Source organism: Thunnus maccoyii, chromosome 7, assembly GCF_910596095.1.
Source record: "Thunnus maccoyii chromosome 7, fThuMac1.1, whole genome shotgun sequence".
Lineage (NCBI taxonomy): Eukaryota > Metazoa > Chordata > Actinopteri > Scombriformes > Scombridae > Thunnus > Thunnus maccoyii.
This window is the reverse complement of record NC_056539.1, coordinates 32,367,253-32,391,335: the sequence shown is the minus strand read 5'-3', so window position 1 is coordinate 32,391,335 and position 24,083 is coordinate 32,367,253. Positions and strand designations below refer to the sequence as shown.

General features: G+C 38.7%; 1 protein-coding gene across 3 annotated transcripts in view; it reads right to left on the bottom strand.

The window, feature by feature from the left end:
• mast2 (microtubule associated serine/threonine kinase 2) overlaps positions 1-24,083 on the bottom strand; it is a 202,361-nt gene that overhangs the window by 21,601 nt on the left and 156,677 nt on the right. For all 3 annotated transcript variants that reach the window (XM_042417281.1, XM_042417282.1, XM_042417283.1), the window contains 8 exons: positions 12,793-12,868; positions 12,073-12,282; positions 5,684-5,785; positions 1,978-2,110; positions 1,768-1,835; positions 646-749; positions 327-535; positions 107-245 (listed from right to left, as the gene is read on the bottom strand). In XM_042417281.1, the coding sequence (XP_042273215.1) occupies positions 107-245; positions 327-535; positions 646-749; positions 1,768-1,835; positions 1,978-2,110; positions 5,684-5,785; positions 12,073-12,282; positions 12,793-12,868 (1,041 nt within the window). The remainder of the gene's footprint in view (positions 1-106; positions 246-326; positions 536-645; positions 750-1,767; positions 1,836-1,977; positions 2,111-5,683; positions 5,786-12,072; positions 12,283-12,792; positions 12,869-24,083) is intronic.

The following is a 24,083-nucleotide window of genomic DNA, read 5'->3' as shown; positions in this document are numbered from 1 at the left end:
AACAAACACTCCCAACACCATGTGATGCTCCAAATATAGTAACACATTATTAAATTCTATAAATGTGATTAAATATAAGGACAAAGATATGACGTGTGTGTCGTACTTGTCAGGTTTCAGGTCTCTGTGTACGATGCCGTAGTTGTGAAGATACTCCAACGCGAGGACGGTCTCTGCAAAGTACATACGAGCCATATCCACCGGCAGAGCTCCGATATTCTTCAGCAGAGTGGCGCAATCTCCACCTACACACGACAGACATGATATTAAACGACACAAAACCACCACCAACCGCTGATAATAAACTATAATAACAATCATCTTACCCTCCACGTACTCCATCACCATGCAGAGGTGTCTCCTGGTCTCGAAGGAACAGAACATGGAGACGACGAACGGGTTCTCGGCGAACGTCAGGATGTCTCGTTCCACGAAGGCCTGCTGGATCTGGTTCCTCAGGATCAGGTTCTGCTTGTTGATCTTCTTCATGGCGAATCGCTGACGGGTCTCTTTGTGACGCACCAGAAACACGGCGCTACACAGGAGAAGAGAGAAGAGATTTATTCTTGAGTTATTATTGCACTAGTCTCCACAGCTGGAACGTATTAAAACTAGAAGAACATGATGAATCGTTTGTTGTCGTACCCGTAAGCTCCGTTACTGATGAGCTTGATGTTCTCAAAGTCTTCCTCTCGAGGTGTTTTGGTTTTAGTCTGTGGTGGAGCTGCTGTGACTGTGGTTCCTCGACTCTGAAACAGACACAACCAAAAGAAGAAAAAAATTTAAAGTTTCTAAGTCTCATTAACTGTTTTAAGTTTCAAAGAAAATACCCTCTGCCTGCAAGTTGTTTATAATGAACTATAATGAATTATAAATGAAAGAGGTGATCTTTTGGAGCTATTTTTTAAAATAAAGTTCTTGATAAAGTTTATAGTAACATATTACTAGACAGACTAGAAAACTGGGTGGGACTTTCTGGCACAGTGCTAAACTGGTTTGAATCCTACTTAAAGGACAGGGACTACTTTGTGTCTGTAGGTAATTACACATCTGAGCAGACAAAAAATGACATGCGGAGTTCCCCAAGGCTCCGTTCTGGGGCCTCTTCTGTTCAACATCTACATGCTCCCATTAGCTCAGATCATGGAAAACAACAAAATATGCTACCACAGTGATGCGGATGACACACAAATTTACATAACCGTATCACCAGGGGACTATGGTCCAATACAAGCACTGAGTAAGTGCATTGAACAAATCAATGATTGGATGTGCCAGAATTTTCAAGATGCTGCTACGTTATGAACCATCTAAACCTCTCAGGTGGTCTGGATCAGGTCTGCTTTCTGTCTCCAGAGTAAAAACTAAACCTGGAGAAGCAGCGTTCAGTTTTTATGCTCCACATATCTGGAACAAACTCCCAGAAAACTGCAGGTCCGCTGCAACTCTCAGTTCTTTTAAATCACAGCTGAAGACTTTTCTGTTTGCCGCCTTTCATTAAACCACATTGAGGGTTAATATTTTAACATATTTTTCTTGTTTTATCTGTCTTATTCCCTTTTTAGCTTCTTTTTATTTCCAAATTTAACACTTTTTAATTGGTTTAATGTCTTTTTACTTGTGTTGCCTTTATATTCTGTTTTAATGCCTTTTATTCTCTATGTAAAGCACTTTGAATCGCCTTGTTGTTGAAATGTGCTATACAAATAAACATGCCTTGCCTAACAGACATTCCAACTATTTAACATTGACTGATTGTTAACTCACATCCACCGAGTCATCAGTCTCTGGGGTTTCTGGGTTCCCGCTGTCATAGCTGCTCAGCTGGGCCATTTCTATAAAGACACACAGAGGAACATCAGGAAAATAAAGCAACAAGGAAGCAACAGTTACTGTACGTTTGATCAAATATCATCTCAATACATGTAAAATATAATAGAAATGAAATAAAAATGTTGATTCTTGGGGTGGTTTTACCCTCCAGGGGGTCCCTGGTGAGGCCCAGCTGGCTGATGATGTATCGGGGGATGTCGGACTTGATGCCCTGACCCTCCTTAGCATGGCCCTCCGCTGCTTCCAACAAGTGGTAGAACTCCTCAGGATCAAACTCCTGCAGAGGAAGAAGAGATGTGAGAGGGGAAAGAGACAGGAAGTAAAAAAAACAAAACAAAACAGGAGAAACTAAACAAACACTAATAATGACAGAAATATATCTGTTCAGATCTGGAGTTTGGTCTGGAAACTGTCTCCATTTATCCTCTTGAACACTTGTAAATAACGTCATTTATGTTTATGAATTGTTGTTATTTCCAGTGGAGCAGACAGACGACAGCAGGTACGTTCAGCAGGATCACCTGATGTTAGACGAAGCTACAATACTTTACCTTCAGAATAAATGTGATTACATTTAATTCCACATAGTAATAATAATAGATTTTTGACATATGGTATGTATGATGAGTTAATCTTGCTATATCCTTTCTCACGCACGGTCTGGAAGAGGAATAGAAACGTTTCTGGCTTCATCTCTCTGTTAAAGTGATGCTTTATGTCATTCAGATAAAAGCGTCTTTTATGTTAATGTTCCTTACAGCTTAATTAAGACATGACGGTTCATTCAGGGAAGAAGCTTCGTACTGGTGTGATGGAGCAGCGTTCATTTAAAAAATGTTCTGATAAGGAGAAGAAGACTGTTTTTTTTTGTTCTCTCAGGCTGCATCACTGATGGATTTTTAAACTTTTGTGGCTGCTGAAGTCTTAATCAATGAGCGTCAACGCTCTCCAGCGATGCTCACAGTCAATCAACTGATGCCTTCATTAGAGCGAATTCTGCTGCCTGTTTTATAAAGTTCATCCATGCATTTGACATTAATTAAAATTGATAAAATATAAAGAGAAAAGTGCTGTCTGATTATTTTTGTGGTTCTAGAAGGTTTTGCTCCGATCACACCATGAGGAGAAAATTCTCTTCATCAACTTAACATCGGCTCTTTCACAGTGTTTCGTTGTGATTTTATTTTCTTTGTGCAGAAGAGAAGAAAAGTGAGATAATAAACGTGTTACAGTGACGTTAGACGGCAGAACAAGACACACATTTATCTCTCTGCATGTCTGAACTGCAACAATCTTCATCTTAAAGCTATAATATGTAATTATTCCACATTAAAATGTCGAAAAACAACTAGACCTATGTTATATATGTTGGTTATTCCAAATGTTTCCAACAGTTTTCAAACCCAGAGAAATCTGTAATTTAATCAAAGTAACGGACCGTTTCATTTGGTCGCATGTCGATGGCGTCATACCTCCTCTACCAAAGAGTAAACACGCACCAGATGCATACGGCGGCGCTGTGTTTGTCCGCTACAATGGCGTCTACCAAAGAGTAACTTACACACATACAAGATAATACATCGCCGTTGTGGTTGTTCCACACAAACTGTTATAAATGGACTTTTATTCAGTTTTAAGACACATTTTCATGATAAATTGGTCGTTTTTAACTATATCTTTTAGCCGGAAGAAGGATTTTAGTCATTGGACGTCTGGATCTTAAGTTATCAGAGAAATAAACTGGACAAACGTTAGCAGCAGCTCGGCTAACAGCCCCTCCAGGAAGTCCGGTGCTTGCAGAACATAGCGGCTGAAATTACATATTGTGCGTTTAATCTGACGGGATTCAGTTCAGATTTGTGTTAAAAGTGTAGTGAGATGCTGTTTTTCATTAGAGCGACTCTGGCATTTATTCACATATGTTAAGTTTCCATCAGATTAACGTAAAGGGCTGCATGTCTGACAGAGGCTTCAGTCTCACACATCTTTCAGGCTGCTTGGTCTTAGTTTAGTCTTGAACTGAGTCGTCCTGCTTATCAACCTCTGAGACAACATCACTTGTACGGTTGTGATTCATTAAAATCGCTGTGTGCAACAATAAAAAGGCCTCCTGATTGGATAATAAACCTTTAGACTCTACAGCAACAGCAGAGTGAAACACAGCTGAGCAGTGATACAGTATGAGATACTGTAGAGAGTCCTGCTGTTACTCCCCCCCCTCCTCCACAACACACACACACACACACATACAGTATGTAGTGTATACATGTAAACACACACTCTCTCCATCCGTGTGCTTCCATTTGTAAAAACCCATCCTGTACGGTGTCACGGCTTCAGCTGCATGTGATTAGTCACCTCACCCTCCACTGCCCCTCCAATTACCCCTCTATCTCCTACACTTGTTTCCTCCTCATTGTCTTCATCCCTTCTTCACTTCCTCCTCCTCCTCTCTCGCCTCCTCCCTATCTGGACTCAAGGTTAGATTCACTCATTTGGCTCCAGATGTGCAGCAGAACTGACTGAGCTGTGTGAGGAGGAGGAGGAGGAGGAAGAGAAGAATGGAAAAAGCCTTCGCTCTGCCAGCGGAGAGGTGTTAATGTGTGTGTGTGTGTGTGTGTGTGTGTGTGTGTGTGTGTGTGTGTGTGTGTACATAAGCCTCATTTAAAATTCTCACAGGAAGTCCACAAATGAATTGCTGTGCTTGAATCGTTTCACAGCGAGGAGCGGGGGGGAAAGGCTCTAAATTGTTTATTAACCACGCGTTAAGCCGAGCTGCACAATATGAAAAAGCTATTTCGGTTAATACTAGTAATATTTTTTTTTATAGCAATCTTTCAAACACACACTTTAATTTACACCACAGCGCAGCAGCAGTGTGATTAAAATGCAGAGAGGACTCTCAGTGTGTGTGTGTGTGTAGCTGCTGAGGATAACCAATCAGGACCAAGTTCATTAAAACATGGAAGAAAATTGAAGTATTCTGAAATTAATTAAACAGAATCATGACCAACAACATAACGCGACACTTTCTTCTTTAATGCTTAACATGATTCTTAAATGAATGTTTTGTGTCTCTTGTATTTGCTTCTGACATTTGAATCTTCAGCCTCATTTCTTGCAAATGTTTTAATAACTTCTTTTATAAGCTGCAGATTTAAGCTCACAAATAAAGACACTTTCACTGATATAACAACACACGCTGCATGAAGAAACACGCTGTAAATACAGGAAACTCAGTCAGATACAGAAGATTCAACTGGCCGCTAAGAACTAATGAACAAGCACAAACAAACAATGTTTATTTGAAGACTGGAGATGCAGCTGAAAGCTCTGAAAAGCTGGTAGTAAGTGGACAGTTGAGTTTGGATAATTTGGCCTCAAATCTTTACTTTAGTTTTAACGTGTTTACATGATTCCAACGTTACTGGACATGTCGTCTTCACAGCTAGCATTTAGCCTTTTACTATTCTTTACAGACACTTCTGTATTCTTCATGTGTGTTTATGTTTTCTGTATTTACAGCATGTTTTTATGTCATGTTTGTTGTTGTCTAAAGGATAAATTTCTTGTGTTTTATTTGTCTGCAGTGAGTTTTACGTATATTCTGTCAACATGAGGATGCACATCTACATCATAATGACGTCAGTGAATGAGCTTTGTCTCTGACAAGTAAAAGTAAAATGCAGGTTTTAGATAGAAACAAGACATTTGTGAACACTTGTGAACCACGTCTGCTACATGTTTCACTGTGCAGACGTGTGTTTTAACAACAGTCAGTCAGACGGTGAAAACAGGACGTCGTTTATCTCGACCGTCCTTCTCTGCGGTCGCTTTTTTTTGTTCTTACCAGACACTCCAGCAGGCGCGCAGGCCGGGCGATGATGATCATCAGCTTCTTAACGAGTTGCATGACGAAGGTGACCTCCACGCTCTCTGACCGCTCGTGAGCCTGAACACACAACACACACACACAAAACAACAGGAGGAAGTTCAGCTTCGCATCGTACAGTAAGGAAACATTTTACCTTCTGTTCCAATCTTTTCATCCAACAGGAATGAGTTTTAATGCATCGACATGAAAGCATGTGACCTCATAATAAATCCCATTTTTAATTATATCTTAAATAATTCATCATCCTGATTTTTTCGTCCTGATTCTACGACCTTGGAGCCGTGCAGAGTGTGTGTGCGTCTCGTACTTTGTTTGCCCTTCACAAACAAAGCAGAACGAACATTTTGAGGACAAAACGGACGGAGGGACTCTTTCCTCAGGTGACACCTGCGAGTGCGAGGTAATCTAAATCAGACCGCACCTCCGCCTCGCCTCCTGATATCCACCGTGAAATGTCTGTCAGTGTGGAGACAGAGCAATTTACCCAGCAATCCACTGTAACTGACTGGAAACACATCTGGAGCAAACACTGATCCCCCCCCCCTGAAAGAAATGGGCTGGAAGGAAAGTGTGTGTGTGTGTGTGTGTGTGTGTGAGCTGTAACAATTACAAACCACCCACTGTAACACATGTGTCATTCTCAGGGGGGTAATATGTGTGTGTGTGTGTTTATGAATGCAGCACGTATGTATGAATGTATAAATGTATGTATGTGTCATGCAGCTAACAGAGGAGGCAGCGGCGGCTCGTTGCTATTTGTCTAACAGAGCCGTGGTGACCGATGCAGCCCCCCCCCCCCCCCCCCCCCTGAATAATTTATAAGTGAAATGAAACCTGGAGGGGAGGGTGAGATATGTACTTTACTAGAAATGTATCATTGTGTGTAAGTGTGAAGGAGACTGTACAGGCCAGTGATCGGTGAGTAATGGACAGCTGAGGGACGGACTCCCACTGTGCAGCGGCTAATTAACCAGTCAGAGAGTGTGTGTGTGTGTGTGTGTGTGTGTGTGTGTGTGTGACAGACTGTATATTTAACTCTGCATGTCTAATGTGAAAGTGTCCCTGGTGGGTACACAGTATGTAAAATGTACTTTAACAGCTCGTATACATGTTTTATATATGATATAATCGGCTAGTTTTAGTTTAATACAGATACATTATATCAGTGTATATGTTTGTATTGTAGGTCAATGTTTTCACATGAATAATGGATGAAAAAAAACTTTCCTTGCATCACATAGACGATAAGAAAATGAGTAAATGAAGAACAATAACAGCACATTATAGTATATAATATAATCATTTTATATGGAGTGTTTTTACAGTGAAAAACTCATCTAATGTTCAGAATACAGGCTCCTCCACAATACACAGTATTTATTTATTTTAGTTCAGTACGGTTTATTTCTAAAAAAGTTTTTAAAAAAGTACATTTTGTTAAAGATTATAAATAAATATGATAAATAATATATAAATTCTCGACTAAAATACATTTTTGCTGTATTTGTGTTGTTTTTACAGTTATAAGTACTGATTTAATTTCTAAGGGAGACTCTTTAAAATGTTTTTTATTGTATTTCCTGTCAGTTTTGTGTTTTTATCTTACTCAGTTCATAATCTAACTCATCATTTGAGGGATGTTTGTCAAAGATGAAGAACAATAACAGCACATTATAGTATATAATATAATCATTTTATACAGAGTGTTTTTACAGTGAAAAACTCATCTAATGTTCAGAATATGTGATCAGATATCTGATTTACTGATTTATTTATTTTAGTTCAGTATAGTTTATTTCTAAAAAAAGTATATTTTTGTTAAAGATTATAAATAAATATGATAAATAATATATAAATTCTCAACTGAAATACATTTTTGCTGTATTTGTGTTGTTTTTATAGTTATAAATACTAATTTAATTTCTAAGGAAGACTGTTTAAAATGTTTTTTATTGTATTTCCTGTCAGTTTTGTGTTTTTGACAATTATATATTTCAACCGTCAAATATCTTGTTCAGTTCATAATCTAACTAATCAAATTTGAGGGATGTTTGTCAAAGATGCTTAAAAATGTTTCAGGTTTTATTGTGTTTATATTAAAAACATGAAAAAGTGAAAATTTACAAACATAATATAACAATAATTATCTTCATTCTGATGCACAAATACTGAGATAGATGCATAGAAAAAAGATCGCTTGTCTTGTTGCACCTGTTGTTACCCTGGAAACAAGACAACAACTGTTGTTTTGGATCTAGTAAATAAATTTGTGACAAAAATGGTTCAAAACTGTCAGTAATGAAGTTTAGATGATGGTGAAAAACATAATTAAATACAATCACGGCTGCAACTAATGACTTTTTATTCTTCTACTGATACTTTTATTTCAGTTCATCCAATAATAATTATTTGAGCTGTAAAACGAGACTAACGGCCACTACGAGGTGATGTTTCCACCAGCTGAAAGCCAATTAAAACCAGATGTTTGCATCTGTATTTACTCTGATAAACAAGAGTCAGAGTGAACCATCGACGCTCGCTGACTGCTCAGTCGGCGCTACGTCTTCCCCTCTGCCCTCAGGTGACCTACACGAGTCTAACAGGGTCTCCCAGAGGAAGACCTGGGATGCAGGTTGCCATAGCGACCGCCAGGCAGGTCACTAAGGCCTCCGTGACAGGGATGGATGAGGGGAGAGGAGGAGAGGACGAGCGTCGGAGGTGAAGAGAGATGGAAAGAGGAGGAGGAGGAGAGGGGTAAAGGTGGAGGAGAAACAAAAGACAAGAGCAGGAGAAGGAGAGAAGGAGAGACGGAGGTGGAGAAGAGGTGAGGCGGCCTCCTGTGAGCTCTGTAATGGGGTCGTGACATGAGGAGAGAGAGAACGGATGGATGAATAAAGTAATGGATAAGCAAGGAGGACAAAGGCAGAGAAGTGAGATATCAAGAGCAGAAGGAGTGGACAGAAGAAAACTACATTCTAACAGGAGAGAGATGGTTTAATAACACATTATAATGTGTAATAATGCACATTATGATGTGTAATAATGCACATTATAATGATGTGAGCTGAGACAGGAAGAAGATGAAAAGTTGTCAAATGAAGAAAGTCAAAGTTTTGCTGTTGACTCGTCTGGTTAACTGAGAGATGAACATGTTTCTTTCAAAACAAGTTTTTCAAATGTCATTTTTAAAGTGAGATTTCAGGACACATGTTTTGGTGATACGATGATAAATATTATGAGATGATAGAAATGTGTAAGTACAGTTCAGCATCTTTCTCTTTAAAATCTCTGCTTATTTATGCAACAAAGTAATTTCATTAACGGGATCAACAGAATTTATATTTGGTTATTTATAAATAGTTTTTCCAATTGAACTTCCACATCATTATATACTTTTACATATATTAATATCACAATATAAAGTTACATATACTGTGATTTTATTCATGTCAGTCACCTCTGAATGAGACTAAAGCTGTCTGCAGGTTTGATACTGAAAATGTTGTTTTTTGTGTTTGTGATTTGGGTGAACTGACCCTTTAAAATGATCAACAGCAGCATGAAACACAAAGTTTAGATGAAGTCCAGATACTGAAGAGTTTGTCTGACACTAAACGGATTCAACAGTTCTTTAAGTTTCATGTTGAACAAACAGTAAGTGAACACAGCTCAGCGTCCTGAACGGAGAAACTAACACTGAGTAAAGTCCTTCAAAGTTTCAGAACATCGTCAGGAACTAATTAGCACATGAATGTATAATATAAAGCATACTGTCACAGTATTAATTGATCATTAAGTGAGACAAAAATCTATCAGAATACGATATATCATGAAATTGGCCTGATGACTCATTAAAAAGTCTGAATTATTAACAAGAAACTGGAAAAAAAAAAAAACAGCAGCTGACTGATTACAAGACGACTCAATAATTAATGTATTTGTCATCGAGCTCGTATGATTGTTCTGTCTGAATAAATCATCACACACTTACAAAAAGAGTTCAGACAAGTTCTGCTAGTTGGTTTTTTTGTGTAACAGGAAGTTAAAACCAACTGAAAACTGAGCAAACTAACAAAGCAGCAGCTGAAGTTTAAAGCAGAACCAAACTTATCTGAGTGGTTTTAATGATGAAGAGCGTTCATTTATCGTAACTATCTATTAAAAAAACATCAGCTGACGTGTTTCAATCTGCTCAAAACTGTTGAGAACCTACGAGCCTCCTCATCTTCATCCTCAGTGTAAACGACTTTTAGAGCTCGACTGAATCAAATTGACTCAACTGCATAGTCTGCGTCTCCCTCCTCCTCCTCTTCCTCCTCCCAGCAGTGAGTGAACACCTTCCACTCGCTCCTCCTCATCACGTCCTCCGGTACCTCCTCCTCCTCCTCCTCCTCTTCTTCCTCCAGCCTCCTTTGCCACGAGATGCGAGACATGTCTCCACCGAAAAACAACAAAACCCTCCGAAAAAACAACGTTCCATAAACGGACGCAGGACGCGAACGTCCACCTGCTCACGGCCTCATCTTCATCTTCATCTTCTGTCTGACTGTCTGCTCCAAAAAAAACCAACCTTAACGCCGCCTAATTGGTGATGTCATCATCATCATCATCGAGCCCCGCATTGCAGCTTCGGCGTCTGTGTCCAGATGTGTTCAAGTCCGGTTCCTCCTCACACACACACACACACCTCCAAAAGCATTCGAACAGGCTTCACGCACGCACACTCTCCCACCTTCCCCTCTCCGTGAGCCCGCCGGGCCAATCACGAGCGGAGGAATCCCCCCCCCCCCTTCGTATCCCCGCCCATCCCCCCCCCCCAAAACCCTCCGACTGCACCTCCTTCACCCCTCCTGCTCCTCTGGGAGAGTCATCTGTCAGCCCCCGGTGACTGCTGGAGTGTGAAATTAAAATCGGGTAGGATGTGTGTGTGTGTGTGTGTGTGTGTCGGCCTGCATATATGTGTGTGTATGATTGAGAGATATTTTGTATGTATATGTGTGTGTGTGTGTGTGTGTGTGTGTCCCAGTAGAACAGAAGGTCAATAAGAGGCCTTTGGGAGCCATAATGTCGCCCCTCAGGCAAACTGGAAAACTGAGCTAATAGAGATGTCACCACTGACACACACATGTAAATATATTTAACACAAAAATACACAAAAATACACAAAAACCGTCCCGTCGTCTCACGCTGTGATTAGCAAATCAGAGCTTTTTGCTTGTAGTAAACAGACAGCAGGTGTGTGTGTGTGTGTGTGTGTGTGTGTGTGTGGAGGAATGTGTGAGCTCTGAGGGAGTTTTGTGTGTGTTTGGGGGGGGGGGGGGGGGGGCACAGTTTTTCTTCATATGACATCACACGGTGAACGAGGGAACGCGTCACACGTCTGTGAGTTATTCCACAGTAAACCGAGCGTAACCAGGAAGGTGCCGCAGTCATGATGTCTTCATCACATGTCATCCTCAATGCAGGAAAAGGAGTAAAACTTTAATTTGAAGGGTCTGAAAATCCTGCTGATGTTACAGGAAGTTTGCTTCTATTTACAGCATTAATAGAGATTGAAGCAGTTATGGTGGCTGTGTTGCTGAATTTATCTTCATATTAGTTTATTTGTATGTATTTCCTCTAGAGTAATTCTACATTTTTGCATGTTTAGCTGCTGTGCACTGACTAGAAGAGCTGTTATGTTAGCAGTTAATTGTAATGATTAGAAATATATGCTTTCCCTGTAATTACTACCAAATTATTCAGTCCTTTCCTGTAAACTTACTAAAAATGTACAGTTACAGATCAGTTCCCTTGTAGGAAATTATTAGGAAACTGTTGGACCTGTAAAATAAATGCTGTGTCTGAAATATCTTTTTATTTGTTCACTATTTGGCGCCAAAAATGCAACAAAGAATTCACAGCACAAACGCTACTTTTTGCTAGAAATCCCTAAACGCAACGCTTCACCTTTGATGAATGTGAAAATTACAGTCATGTGACACAACATCTGTCAGCCAGACACTATGAGTTGTCTGTGTTTAAAAGGTCCTACATAAAGAAACTTACCTTGTAATTATTGTTTAAAAGATATTAATCAGATTTACTAGAGTCTGTTCTTTCAATATGAAGGGGTGTAATAATTCTTTATCTTTTCCAAAACTGTTTGGTTCATTGTGACACTTATCTTCACTGTTGTGCTCTTCAGTTTTATCATAAGTAATATATTTCTAACACTCGGAGTAAAATTAAGCTGCTATTTAATTCTTAACTTCATGTACTTCTATTTGAGAGATACTTAGAGAGGATTACTGACAGTTTGCAGTTTGCAGGGAGGTGAATAAACCGTCGGCGGGCGGACTTACATCTTGCAGCAGCTTCTCCAGGTTCTCCTGGAGCTCGTAGAAGTATCGGGAGGTGATGAGGCCCTCTCTGCTTTTCTCCAGGCAGTCTCTGGACAGCTCTATCAGCTGATGGTGGATGAAGCTCAGGACCCCGTCGGCCAGCGGGCAGACCTTATCCGGGGCCGAGGAGGAGAGCAGATCGGCCAGACGCTCCTCCATTTGAGCCGTTGCCTGAAGGGGAGGAGGAGGAGGAGGAGGAGGAGGAGAGGAGGATAGGAGGGGGGAGGCAATTACAGATGGGGGGAGAGAGGGATGAGTCACCGAAGAGGTAAACGAATACCAGACACATGGAGAGACATGTATAGACAATATCACGTCATATATTGGAGAAAAATCTTTCTAATTGACTACTTAATATTCCAAAAAAGAATATTTGGCACCATGATACTATGATATAAACATCCTGAAAGTCTTATAAGACCATATTACGTCTTCATAATAGCATATTTATACAAATATAGAAACAAATATTTGTCTAAATCTACACAATCTAGACTTGAATCAACATTTTTTGTGGGTAAACTGACACAAATGACACAATCTTTAAGTCTCAAACACACATAATCATCAAGGAAAACAACAAATCGTGTCCTGTGACGTGATTCTATGTCTTGTCCAAGAAAACGTGCTCAATCCTCAGTGATTTTATTGTGTACAGGAAGTGTGTGTTACAGTACGAACCTTGGGGAACCTCTCCTTGTACACATGGTTCATCATAACGATCTCATGGTCGAAGGAGATCGGCGAGCGGCCGGGACTGAAAAAAAACAGAAACAAATACACAAATCCAGATGAGTCAGGTTATAGATGTCTTAAAGCCTCTGGAAAGACAAATCCATGATTGGCTATTAATCATTTAATTTGGGATCTAATGTGCATATAGTAAACACCTAAAAACTATGAGAACACAGCCTTTGACATGTTCTATAATTCTTTAGAAAGTTTCTCTCCCTTCCATTGTTACTTGGTTGCAGTTAGCTGGGGCTAAACTAAGGAATTTATTACGTAATAAATACCTGCCCAATCATATTTAAGAGAAAGATGATTGACGTAGCTATCTGGTCAAGCTGACTTCACAACACTTACTCTCGTCTCCCCTCATGAGAAAACAATCCAGTGCAGTTTTCTTTGCTTTTAGCTAGAATGAGAATTCAAATTAGCCTGATATGGTTTGAAAGTTACTGTGTTAAGCTAACTAGCAGACTTGGGTACACCATCAAAATCTATATTAATCACGGAGTGGATAAGTAGCTCAAAAGTGTAGCATAGCAATGCTAATGCTAACCGTTTCATGTAAGTGAATGAAAGATGCTAAAACACTTAGCTTCGTAGTGTGGGAGGTATAGTTCAATAATAACAGATACGTGTGGTCTAGTCTAGTCTGCTAGTTAGCTGATTAGTCAAGATAACTAGTAGACCACTGGGGTAATTGATAATAAGCTCAAAAGTTTTGAATAGAAAAACTAATGCTAACCGTTTCATGTAAGTGAATGGAAGATGCTAAAAACGATTAGCGCCATAATCCTGGAGGTATAGTTAAATAAAAACTCAGTTTCAGGTGGTCTAACCTAGTTTGTTAGTTAGTGGATTATTCAAGATCATTATCATTATTATTATTATTATTCAAGCTTTCAACCAAGTAGGGTCCATTTGATAGATTTGGTAGTTAATAGCAAAACGTTTAAGCTAATGCTAATCGTTTCATGTCTGTGAATGGAGAATGCTAAAACGATTAGCATCATACTCCGGGAGGTATAGTTAAATAAAAACACAGATTTTGGGTAATTTGGTTTGTGATACAGAGCAAAGCTGCAAATCCTTATGTGGCGTCTTATGTATTTAAATCCACAAACAGACACAGATGCATCGACCTCCATGTTGCCTACGTCACAAAAACGCCAGTATCATAATCTGAATTAGTATATTGTATGTTGAGCGTTGATGCTCTTCTCCGGTCAGCGAGTGTCTTCACATTCAGGTGTCAGAAAATAATGTTTAAACCATTGGGTTTTTTTCAGGCTTCACACATATGAATCCGATCATAGTAGATAATGACTTTTTATTGATTCACGATCACGATCATAGAGGCTAAAGCTTAAAAATATGAAGGGACAATAAGGCCTAGCATTCTTTATTATTATATCAATGTTTTTGTCATTTCTTCCCAGCAATATATGACAATAATTCTGAGGCTACAAACAATTGTTTTTATTATTGATTACATTATATACGATTGACATAAAAGGATGAAAAAGAAAAGCAGTGAATCGTCTCATTTGAGAAGCTTCAACCAGAGAATATTTGGCTTTTTTCACCATTTTTGCTTAAAAAAAAAAAGAGACTGAAACAATGAATCGAACAATTAGTCAATCGACTAATCGATTAATCAACAAATTGGTTCCAATCTGACTAATTCCAAATGACATAATTAACTAAATGAATGCAACATCAATTCAATTACATTCACTTTAATTAAAGATGGACGCCGAGTTCTTCAAGTGGAAGAAACGTCTGAATGAAAAATGATAAATTCATTTATTTAAATCTGCCAATTATAAAACTATAAGACGATTAGCTTCTTAGCTGCTGTAGCTGCAGGTCTGATGACTGAAACTCCACAACAAAGGATTCAACAGCTTCCTGAAGCACCTTTTATTTACAGGTGTTAACTAACATGACTCCCTACAGCAGGAAAGAGAAGATATTTACGTCTTTTATTAATTAAATTTAAGACTCTACGAGATGTGTTTAAGAGCTGTTCCTGAGCTGCAGAGACTGATGTGACCAGTCTGGTGTGACAGATAGGACTGGTCAGGTCACCAGAGGAGGAGGATGAGGAGGATGAGGAGGAGGATGATGGTCACATGTACTAACAGGACCTCGGGGGTCTTCATCATATGTGCGTCTTTGGTGGTGTAAACTGAAGACCATGACAACCTCTGGACTCACATGGCTGCACAGACAAAGATGACACCTCTGGAGACCTGATGGACTGAGAGCGTGTGTGTGTGCGTGTGCGTGTGTGTGTGTGTGTGTGTGTGTGGCTGTCAGCGGTGAACCGAGGAGGTCTACCGCTCAGCCGCCTCACTGCGGCGAGTGTCCGTCAGTTCTCGGGGGGGTTTTCATGACCTGACAGGCAGACAGTGATGTCTCCTTCAGTCCATACGAGCCTCAAACAGAATATCAATCCATCCATCCATCAGCGGACTCTATTTTCTCTCTACTTCCTGTCTCCTGGGACGCTTTCTCTTTTCTTATTCTATCATAAACCCCCCTCAACCCCCTCAACCCTCCAACCTTTCTCTGCAACCAGACAAAATAGCGACAGCAGCAATATCCTTGACCTTTCTATGTCTCACTTTCAGGGGAATAGAGGATGGAGACAGGTGACAGGCAGTGTGTGTGTGTGTGTGTGTGCTGTATTATTCATTCTTCCCATTTATGACTGTAAACATTTGCTTCTAAATATTGCAGTTGCAATTTTTAGCATTTGGTGCGCGACAAGATCATCTACATGTTAATAAATCATGTTGTTATTTTGTCCTAAAATCATATTTTTTCATTAAAGAAAACGAATCTGACAGCGAGATGAGAAAAACGGTGACAATGTGCAGACTGAGTGTCCGTAACAGAGAGAACAGGCTCCCCGGGGAACCTCCATCCACCTCCCTGATCTTCAGAAACTGTCCCGTCTATGTGGGGAGAAAAGTCGATGTGCAGTAAAAACTGCAAAACATATTAAATCTTGTCATAATCTGAGAGAAATAAGCTCTGTAGTAAATGTTTCTGTGTGATTACATCTGTAAAAAAAGCCTTTTATTATATAGCATTTAATATCATTGTTTATATTTGCAATTATCAATAAAGTTTATTTGAATTTGAATCTGAGATGAGATTATTTCACATTTTGTGTTGTTTTCTTGTTGCCGACTCTTTATTCCAACATACTAAAACAAAAGTTCTGGACTTTTCCCCTTGTTTTAAAGAATAAAATAATGATGATAAAGGATTAAAACTTTATTAATAAAGCGAGTAAAATAACTTGATCCTTCAAACTTGAGAGTTAGATTCGATGCTGTGTAAGAAATTGTGTCTTGTTTTATAAATAATACATCTTGGAAAGGTGAATCTGACTGAAAAACAAATGTTAATATAATATAAAATGATATAAATTGAATAAAAATGTAAGCAAGATAAAATAAAAAAAAATATTAAATTTAGTAAATAGTGCAAATTATTATAAAAAACAGAACAAAGAGTGAATGTTACAAAGTGAGGAGAAGGCAGGTGAGTTTGGGGCTCCAGATGTTTTTGTAAATATGAGTCATTGGTGCGCGCACACACACACACACACACACACACACACACACACACACACACACACACACACACACACACACACACACACACACACACACACACGTGACCTGTGCGATGAGGTAATGCTTTAAGTCATCCATCGGCAGCTCAAAGTCCAATTACCAGCTTAATAGGAATGAGAACAGCCTGAATGTGACACATGAGCTAAACGTCATGGAGACCATTTATCACCATGACAACACACAGAGTGACACACACACACACACACACACACACACACACACACACACACAATACAGCACATTCACATGTTTCCATTTTCTCTTTTGTTTTAACTTGTTGTGATTTTTTATTTTGTTTATATCTAATTTACTGAATTATCTTATCTTATAATTATCTTTAAGACTCTAAGAACAACAATATTCTGACTTATCTCTAGTTAGATAAGAGATAAAACTTTATTCACCTGGATAATAGAGTGACAATAGATTTTTTGAACAGCTGTATTTTGTTTTTATTAAATTTTAAAGTATCTGTCTTCACGACGATACGATAGTGATGACTGGAATTGTGATTTAAGTGCTCAAAGACAATCAGTATTGACTAATAAATTCCAGTTTATACATTTTTATGTTTCAGCTACAAGATAAATTTATCCTTGTGGGCAATAAAGTAAAAGTCCTTAAGTTGTTTCTACTTTGCCATTTTTTTTTCAATCATTGTTAAACTTTTATTAATGAAACTCAACATTCCTGTGCAGATATTTCAAATTAAAAGCAGGACATAGTCAGTCCCTTTTTTTTTTTAGTAGACTTTTAATGTGAAACATCTTTGGAATAGAGCCTTTCACATGGCAGCTGTAAATAACAACATTAAAGACGGATCCATTTAATTAATGGTCCCAGTAAGTCACTTCAGTGAGTGAGTGATATAAGAGAGCTGGAACTGGTGCAGCCATCTTTAATTTATATTAATTCCACCTGAGCTTCTCCTGCTCAAAGCCAAAACGTCTGCTGATCAATTAATTAGCGAACGATAACAGTTCTTCTGTTAAAAAGAGGAAATTAAAGCTTCATTCTAAAGATACGTGAGAAAACTGTTGATTTGTACTTTTGGGTGAACTGACCCTTTAAACAAAGAAAACCTCACCAAACACACACACACACAGCCGTCACTAGTGATGTACGTCAATCACCTGAAGCTCAACTTTAAAACTCTCCTTTCACGAGTGTGTTTCTTGAAAAGAAAAGAAAGAGAAATCAATCAGAAGGCGGCGGGCTCTGCCACCGGGCTCAGTAAGTAAAGGTTAGCCCAGACAGAGATGGATTCACTGCCGGAGGCTGTTATGTACTTTCTTTAATTTTCACAGAATATCTTCTTCTTCTTCTCCTCTGTGTGTGTGTGTTATTCTTCTTGCTCTGAGCAGCTGAAGCCTTTTTATTAAAATAAAGCTTCTGGTTCACAGCGAGCTGCGGTGGAGGTCGGAGTGAAATCCCCTGGATGAATAACACGAGAACGCCAGACAAAGGCTAATTAGAACACGGCTATATTTCTGCTGTAATGGGAAATAAAAAATCGCCTCGCGGCAAATCCTCGCGCGAAACGTCTGCGTCATTATTTTGAGAAACGACCTTGGAGACGGAGGCTTTAGGAGAAGTAGTGTGAGAGAGTTACTCCGGGGATGTAAACTCAAGAAGTTAGGACTGTAAGGAGAGAAAATATTTATGACATGAAATATAAGACGAAAGATGTTTCAACCCTGCAGGGTTCAGATGATTAAAACATCGTTGAAAAAGGCGTTTTCTGTTTTTTTTTCTTTCTTTCTTTCGTCTCCTCAGCTAAGTGGTGATGTCACATGTGAGAAAATACACTCAAAATGCAAAAGAGCTTATTGGTGGAGAGGCTAATTGAAGTAAATCAGACGAGACAGCGAATCAGATGGTGGCGGTGAGGCGAATGGGGGGGGGGGGGGAGAGGAGATGGTCTGTGTGTGTGTGTGTGTGTGTTATATGTGTGTGTGTGTTATATGTGTGTGTGTGTGAGAAAAATAACATTGATGCTTCACAACTGAGGCGGGCGACTCGGGAAATGAGAGGCCTAATTGACCGTGACAGAGAGGCTGGGCAGGACGTGGATGAGGTGTGTGTGTGTGTGTGTGTGTGTGTGTGTGTGTGTGTGAAACCTCAACATCCCAGTGATGATAGTAACGATCCTGCTGAAAACATCTTTTAGTAAAAAAACCTAACAAACTGTTCGGCAGCAGGAAGAAACTGCAGAGAAATTTTATTCTTTAAATTCTAAAATAGTGTTGAAACGATTTCTGAGGCTTTTATTTTGAAATTCCCCTAATTTTATATTTTATCATATTTTAGTGTGTCCTAATCTGCTCCTGTTTTAATTTGCTTGATTAGAGCTGCAACAATCAGTTGATTAAACATCAACTATTCTGTCATTTTTCAAGCAAATAAACCAAAACTTCAGTCGTTCCAGCTTCTCAAATGTATCTATGATGCTTTTGTTCGTCTTATATGATAATAAACTGCATATTTTAGGGTTTTGTTGAATAAAACAGCACTTTTATATATGTTAATTAAGGGTTTTGGGACATCATGACGAACATTTTTCATGATTTTCTGACATTTTCTTTAACGACTAATAGAAAAATAATCAGCAGATTAATCTACAATGAAAACAATCTTGATAATCTTGATAAATTCTGCACAATGTACATTTTTACTGCACTCATGTTACTGAAGTCACACGAGTTTCTCTTCTCCAACACAAATAACGTTTTCAGTCTCTAATTAAATCCAGCTGTTTCTACTTTGTGGTTTTTTCAGTTGGTGTTAAGCGACCGCTGGTGGAACTTGATATTTCCTGCAGAAGATTCACATGAAGAAGAAAAATACGCCCTTCGACACCGTGGAAGGTTTTTAATGTGAGATAATTGTGCAGGAAGTAAAACTGTCAGCAGCTTAACAGCAAAGTAGAAACGACTGGAACCAGTGAATACTGGTCGTGTTACAGCAGCAGCTTCTGTACTGTAGTAGTTATTACAGTTATTTATACTCTTCTAAATTTAATTTTAAGTTTGTGTTTTTAAAGTTTACACTCTCTAAACTACTTTTACTACTTTTAAACTGCAGACTGAAGGAAACTTTAGCTGCTTTGCCTCTTGAGAATAAAAGTCATGAGCTTCAAGCCCCTAAAAACTGAATAAAACGCTGCTCAATTTATTATCTTACAAAAACACATAAGTCATGGTTTTTTAGGTCTTTCAATCCTCTGCCCTGGCTCCCTGTGGCTTTGAAACAAAATATCAATAAATAACTGCTATTTAATTTTAATTTATTTTATTGCATTTAGTTAGTTTATTTTAATGTAATAGTTGTTGTTTTGGAGAGTCAGGTGATCTCGGGCCGTTGCCGGGCAACAGGCAAGTGCATTCTTTGAGCTAACGATGGAAAATCCAAAAAAAAGAAAGATTTCTGATGAAAATAGAACTTTTAACAGATAACAGATTTATTTTGCTTTTACTGTTGATGAGAGAGAACAGTTCACCTGTTTGTGTTACATCTGATGTTTTATTGACATGCTGCTTCTGATATCTGATATTTCCTCTGAGGTACTTCGTACATCCACACAGGTTGGAGTTTTGCATAACACATCTTAAAACTATCTTAATGACCTGTAAGGCAGATTTATGATTAAAAATACTCCTCCTGACCTTAATGACAGTGCCGAGCATATCACTATTATATCTGCAAAATATTAAGTTCTTGGCAGATTCTATAGATAGATAGATAGATATAACTTTATTGATCCCCGAAGGGAAATTCAAATTGTCAAGAGCTCATCAAAATCAAATATAAAAAACAAAAATGGCAGAATTAACACAAGAATTCCTAAAAATGTGAGTTACCTAAAGTAAAGCATGTAGTCAGTCTGTAATGGCGTCCAGGTTGTTCATAACATAGCTGACAAACTAACTAGCGAAAATATGTTTTCCCTTAAAATATCAAAAAAGTTGTTAATACTGAATTAATATTGAGAAAATACAATACATTTGTACGTTTTTGTTTATGTGAAATATGTACCTCTAATTAGATATTCACTCATAAGTGTAACTATAAGTGGTGTAATCGTCATTTTAGGGATCAAACAGATTTTGCGGCTCCAGGTGGGTTTTATTTGGTGGGAAATGGGCTCAAATGGCCCCTGATCTAGAAGAAGTGACGTTTATTATTATTTTGATGAAAAGTCTGAGCTAGACGTGTTTGTTTACTCTGGACCTGCGTGGAAACAGAGAGACGGTAGTTTTTATATATGTTAAGTGAGAGCTGATGTATGTGATAGAACAGAGTTTGTGGTTTTCCAGACAGGAAGTCAATGAGGAGCCACGACTGAAGAACCGTGAAGACGATTCATCAGTGTCACTGCGAACTACGACGCGTGTATGATGGATGGATGAGAATCTGTCTGCTGCAAATATGTAGAGAAGTGGAGGGTGGACAGATAAAGAGAAGAGGAATATGTAATAGATATACGGCACACAAAGACTAGATTTGGGAGAGAAGGAAGGCCTGAGGGAGAGAAGAATAAAAATGAGAGACGAACAGAGACTAAAGGGAGTGACTGTCATCCTTCACCGCAGAGCTATAAAATTAGCATATAATTGTGCTCTGAAGCTCATAATTATTTATTCGCTCTCTCTTAAAAATACATGTCTTCCCTTGATCCCTCCCCCCTCCTCCTGGGTCCAATCATCATCATCATCATCATCATCTTTCCTCTCAGTCACTCGTCTCTGCTTCAAACCATCTGTTTCATTCACCACATCTCTATTTTCTTCCTTAAGGTATTTAAACTGGTCTGGAGCTGGAACCAAAGGGCTGCTGGTTCCAGAAGTGTTTTCCCATTTAGATTTTTTTCTTTAAACATCATCCTCTATGTTACATAACACAGAAACACATGACTAGTTATTATTACTTTAACTTTGTTTCTGAGAAAACAAACTTTTTCCTTCAGTTTAGTGAATGTCTGTAAATACTACAATACCCATGAGCCTCAGCTGTCGTTGCTATGGAGACGGAGATAGTCAGAGGCGTAAATTAGTTGTTGTAGTTGTAAAGAAAGCTAGCTAGCTTGCCATTAGTGGCTCATGTGATAGAATTTAAAGCTTGGTGAACTGATGGGATGTTTTAATGCTGAAATGCATCATGGGAGTTGTAGTTCAGAATCAGAATCAGGTTGATCGCCAAGTAGGTTTGCACGTACAGGGAATTAGCTGTGGTGTTGTGGTGCATAACGATCAAAATATACATAAAATAAGAGAGAATACAAGCACAAGTTAATAATCATAAATAATATAGAAAATTAGAAATAAAAATATCTAAAATATGTTCTAAAATGAAAACAACAGGCTCAAGTTTATTTCTACACAGTCCTCCTTTGATCTATAACTTTTTTTTAAAATCAAAGAATCATATATTTTCTAACACTGCTGTTCATGTTTTGTCCTGCTGGTTAAACTGGGAGAGTTTCATGTTGATTCAAGCTGTGAGTCATGTATCATTTGTCTATAGGAAAAAACGAACAGGACATTTACTTTTGTAACCAGCGGCGACTAAAATAGCTCTTTCCACTTCACAACTGTATATCTGTATTACGACCCCCCGCCTCTCTCTCTCTCTCTGCAGCTTTCTGTCGGTTATTTATCTGCACTTGCAGACAGTCTGCAGGCTGCTCCTGAAGAGGCTTTTAAAGACGCTCGCCGCTGGTGGACTAATGTGATGTCAGGCTTTCCACTGAGGCTCATTCACCCTGCACATGATGGGGGCTGACTGTCAACCACAGCCGAAACACTTTTCAAAGTCACCTCCATGAAGAATATCTGCTCTCCTCACAGCTTTCTTCATCTCTGTAATTACGGAGCTTTGGTTTTGCACGATTTTATGATAAGTGAACATTTTATAAGAGCTAATTCTCAAACTTTTTCAATGTTTTACCGTTATGTTTTCTAAGAGAAGACGGAGAAAGGTTAAATAAGGACACAGGGAGATGGTGGATTACCTGAGATAGCACACACACACACACACACACACACACACACACACACACACACACACACACACACACACACACACACACACACACACACACACACACACACACACACACAGAGCCTGACATCAATCAACAAACACAGTGGGACTCTAATCAGATACACACCATGCAACTCTCGCCTTTCTAATCTCGCCCTCTTTCATCTCAGAGGATGTAAGAATTCAATATCTCACAGTAAAGTAACAGAGATGAAGATAAAGAAGAAACAGAGGTGAGATCAAGCAGAGAAGAGAAGAAGAACGAAGGAGGAGGAGGAGGAGGAGGTTTGACATGGGGAAAGGCAGCGACAGACTGTTAATGGGTAAAGTGGGTGAAATCTTAAAGAGGCTTTTGACAGATGGAGAGCTGCAGATGGACAGAATGAATGAAACCACAGGTGGAAGGTGAACGTCAGCGATATGAACATATGAGGGAGATGAATCTGACCTTTCTAGAGACGGACACACAGCATGCTAATGTTTGTCCATCCAACCAGTCTCTTCAGGTCATTCTTTCAAACTACAGTTCTAGGTTTATTAGCATTATTTTTGTCTTATATCTATCAGCTATTTAGGAAGAATATTTTAAAACCAGCTGGACAAAGTGTTGTACAGGTTTCAAAGCTGAAAAATTAGCAGATAAATAAGAAGCAGAGAGAGTTCAGGTCCCAACAGCAACGACTAATGAAGACAGTTATGAGGGTTTTTCTAACAGTAGCATCAGTTTCAGGTCAAAACACTGCAAACACCTGCTGTAGAGGAGATGTGAGGATGTCAAAGAGATGCAAAATGACTTTAAAACAATAAGATTTTAAATTAAAGTCTTAACTGCACTGGAAGCCGATGAAGAGAGTTTCTCTTTTTGGTGCCAGCGACTGACTGATACCAACATGGTGATCAATGAGACAATAAATAACTTCATAACTTTAACTTTAGATTGTGAGGCGATGGGTGAAGACAAAGTGGATTTAATTAATGAATTGATTTGTTTCTTAAAGGTGAGATTATGATGTGGACACTAGTGATGTGCAGAGATCCCAGTATTTGTATTTGTATTCAAATAAAAGCATAAAGAGGCTTAAAAATCCTGTTTTTGTTTTTATTACACTTTCAATTTTAGAAAATTAAAGTGTTACAATAAGTGTTCATGAATAAACTACCTTATAACATGTAGGGAGGAACTTCAACGGTGATTATTGCTTTGCACTTTTCATTTATTTCCTACTTTTATACAACTTAACTTTGTGTAAAGAAGAAGAGGAACAACAGGTGATGAAGAGTCTTTAAGAGCACTTTGCTTGTGTCAGTAGCTCAGCTTTATCTCTGGGGAACACCCCCAACAAATAACTTTAAATATTCGTATAAAAACCCACTATTTGTGCTTTGCAGAATATCGTATTTGTTTTCAGGCATCAGACCTAGTAGACACACATCAGACCTGAGCTGCAGCAGATAATCAGAAATCCATCAATAAGTTTGTGTTTTAAGTTCTCGTGATTCAGCAAATCAGTTTGCACCATTAAAACTTAAGAAATGTCTCATCTACTA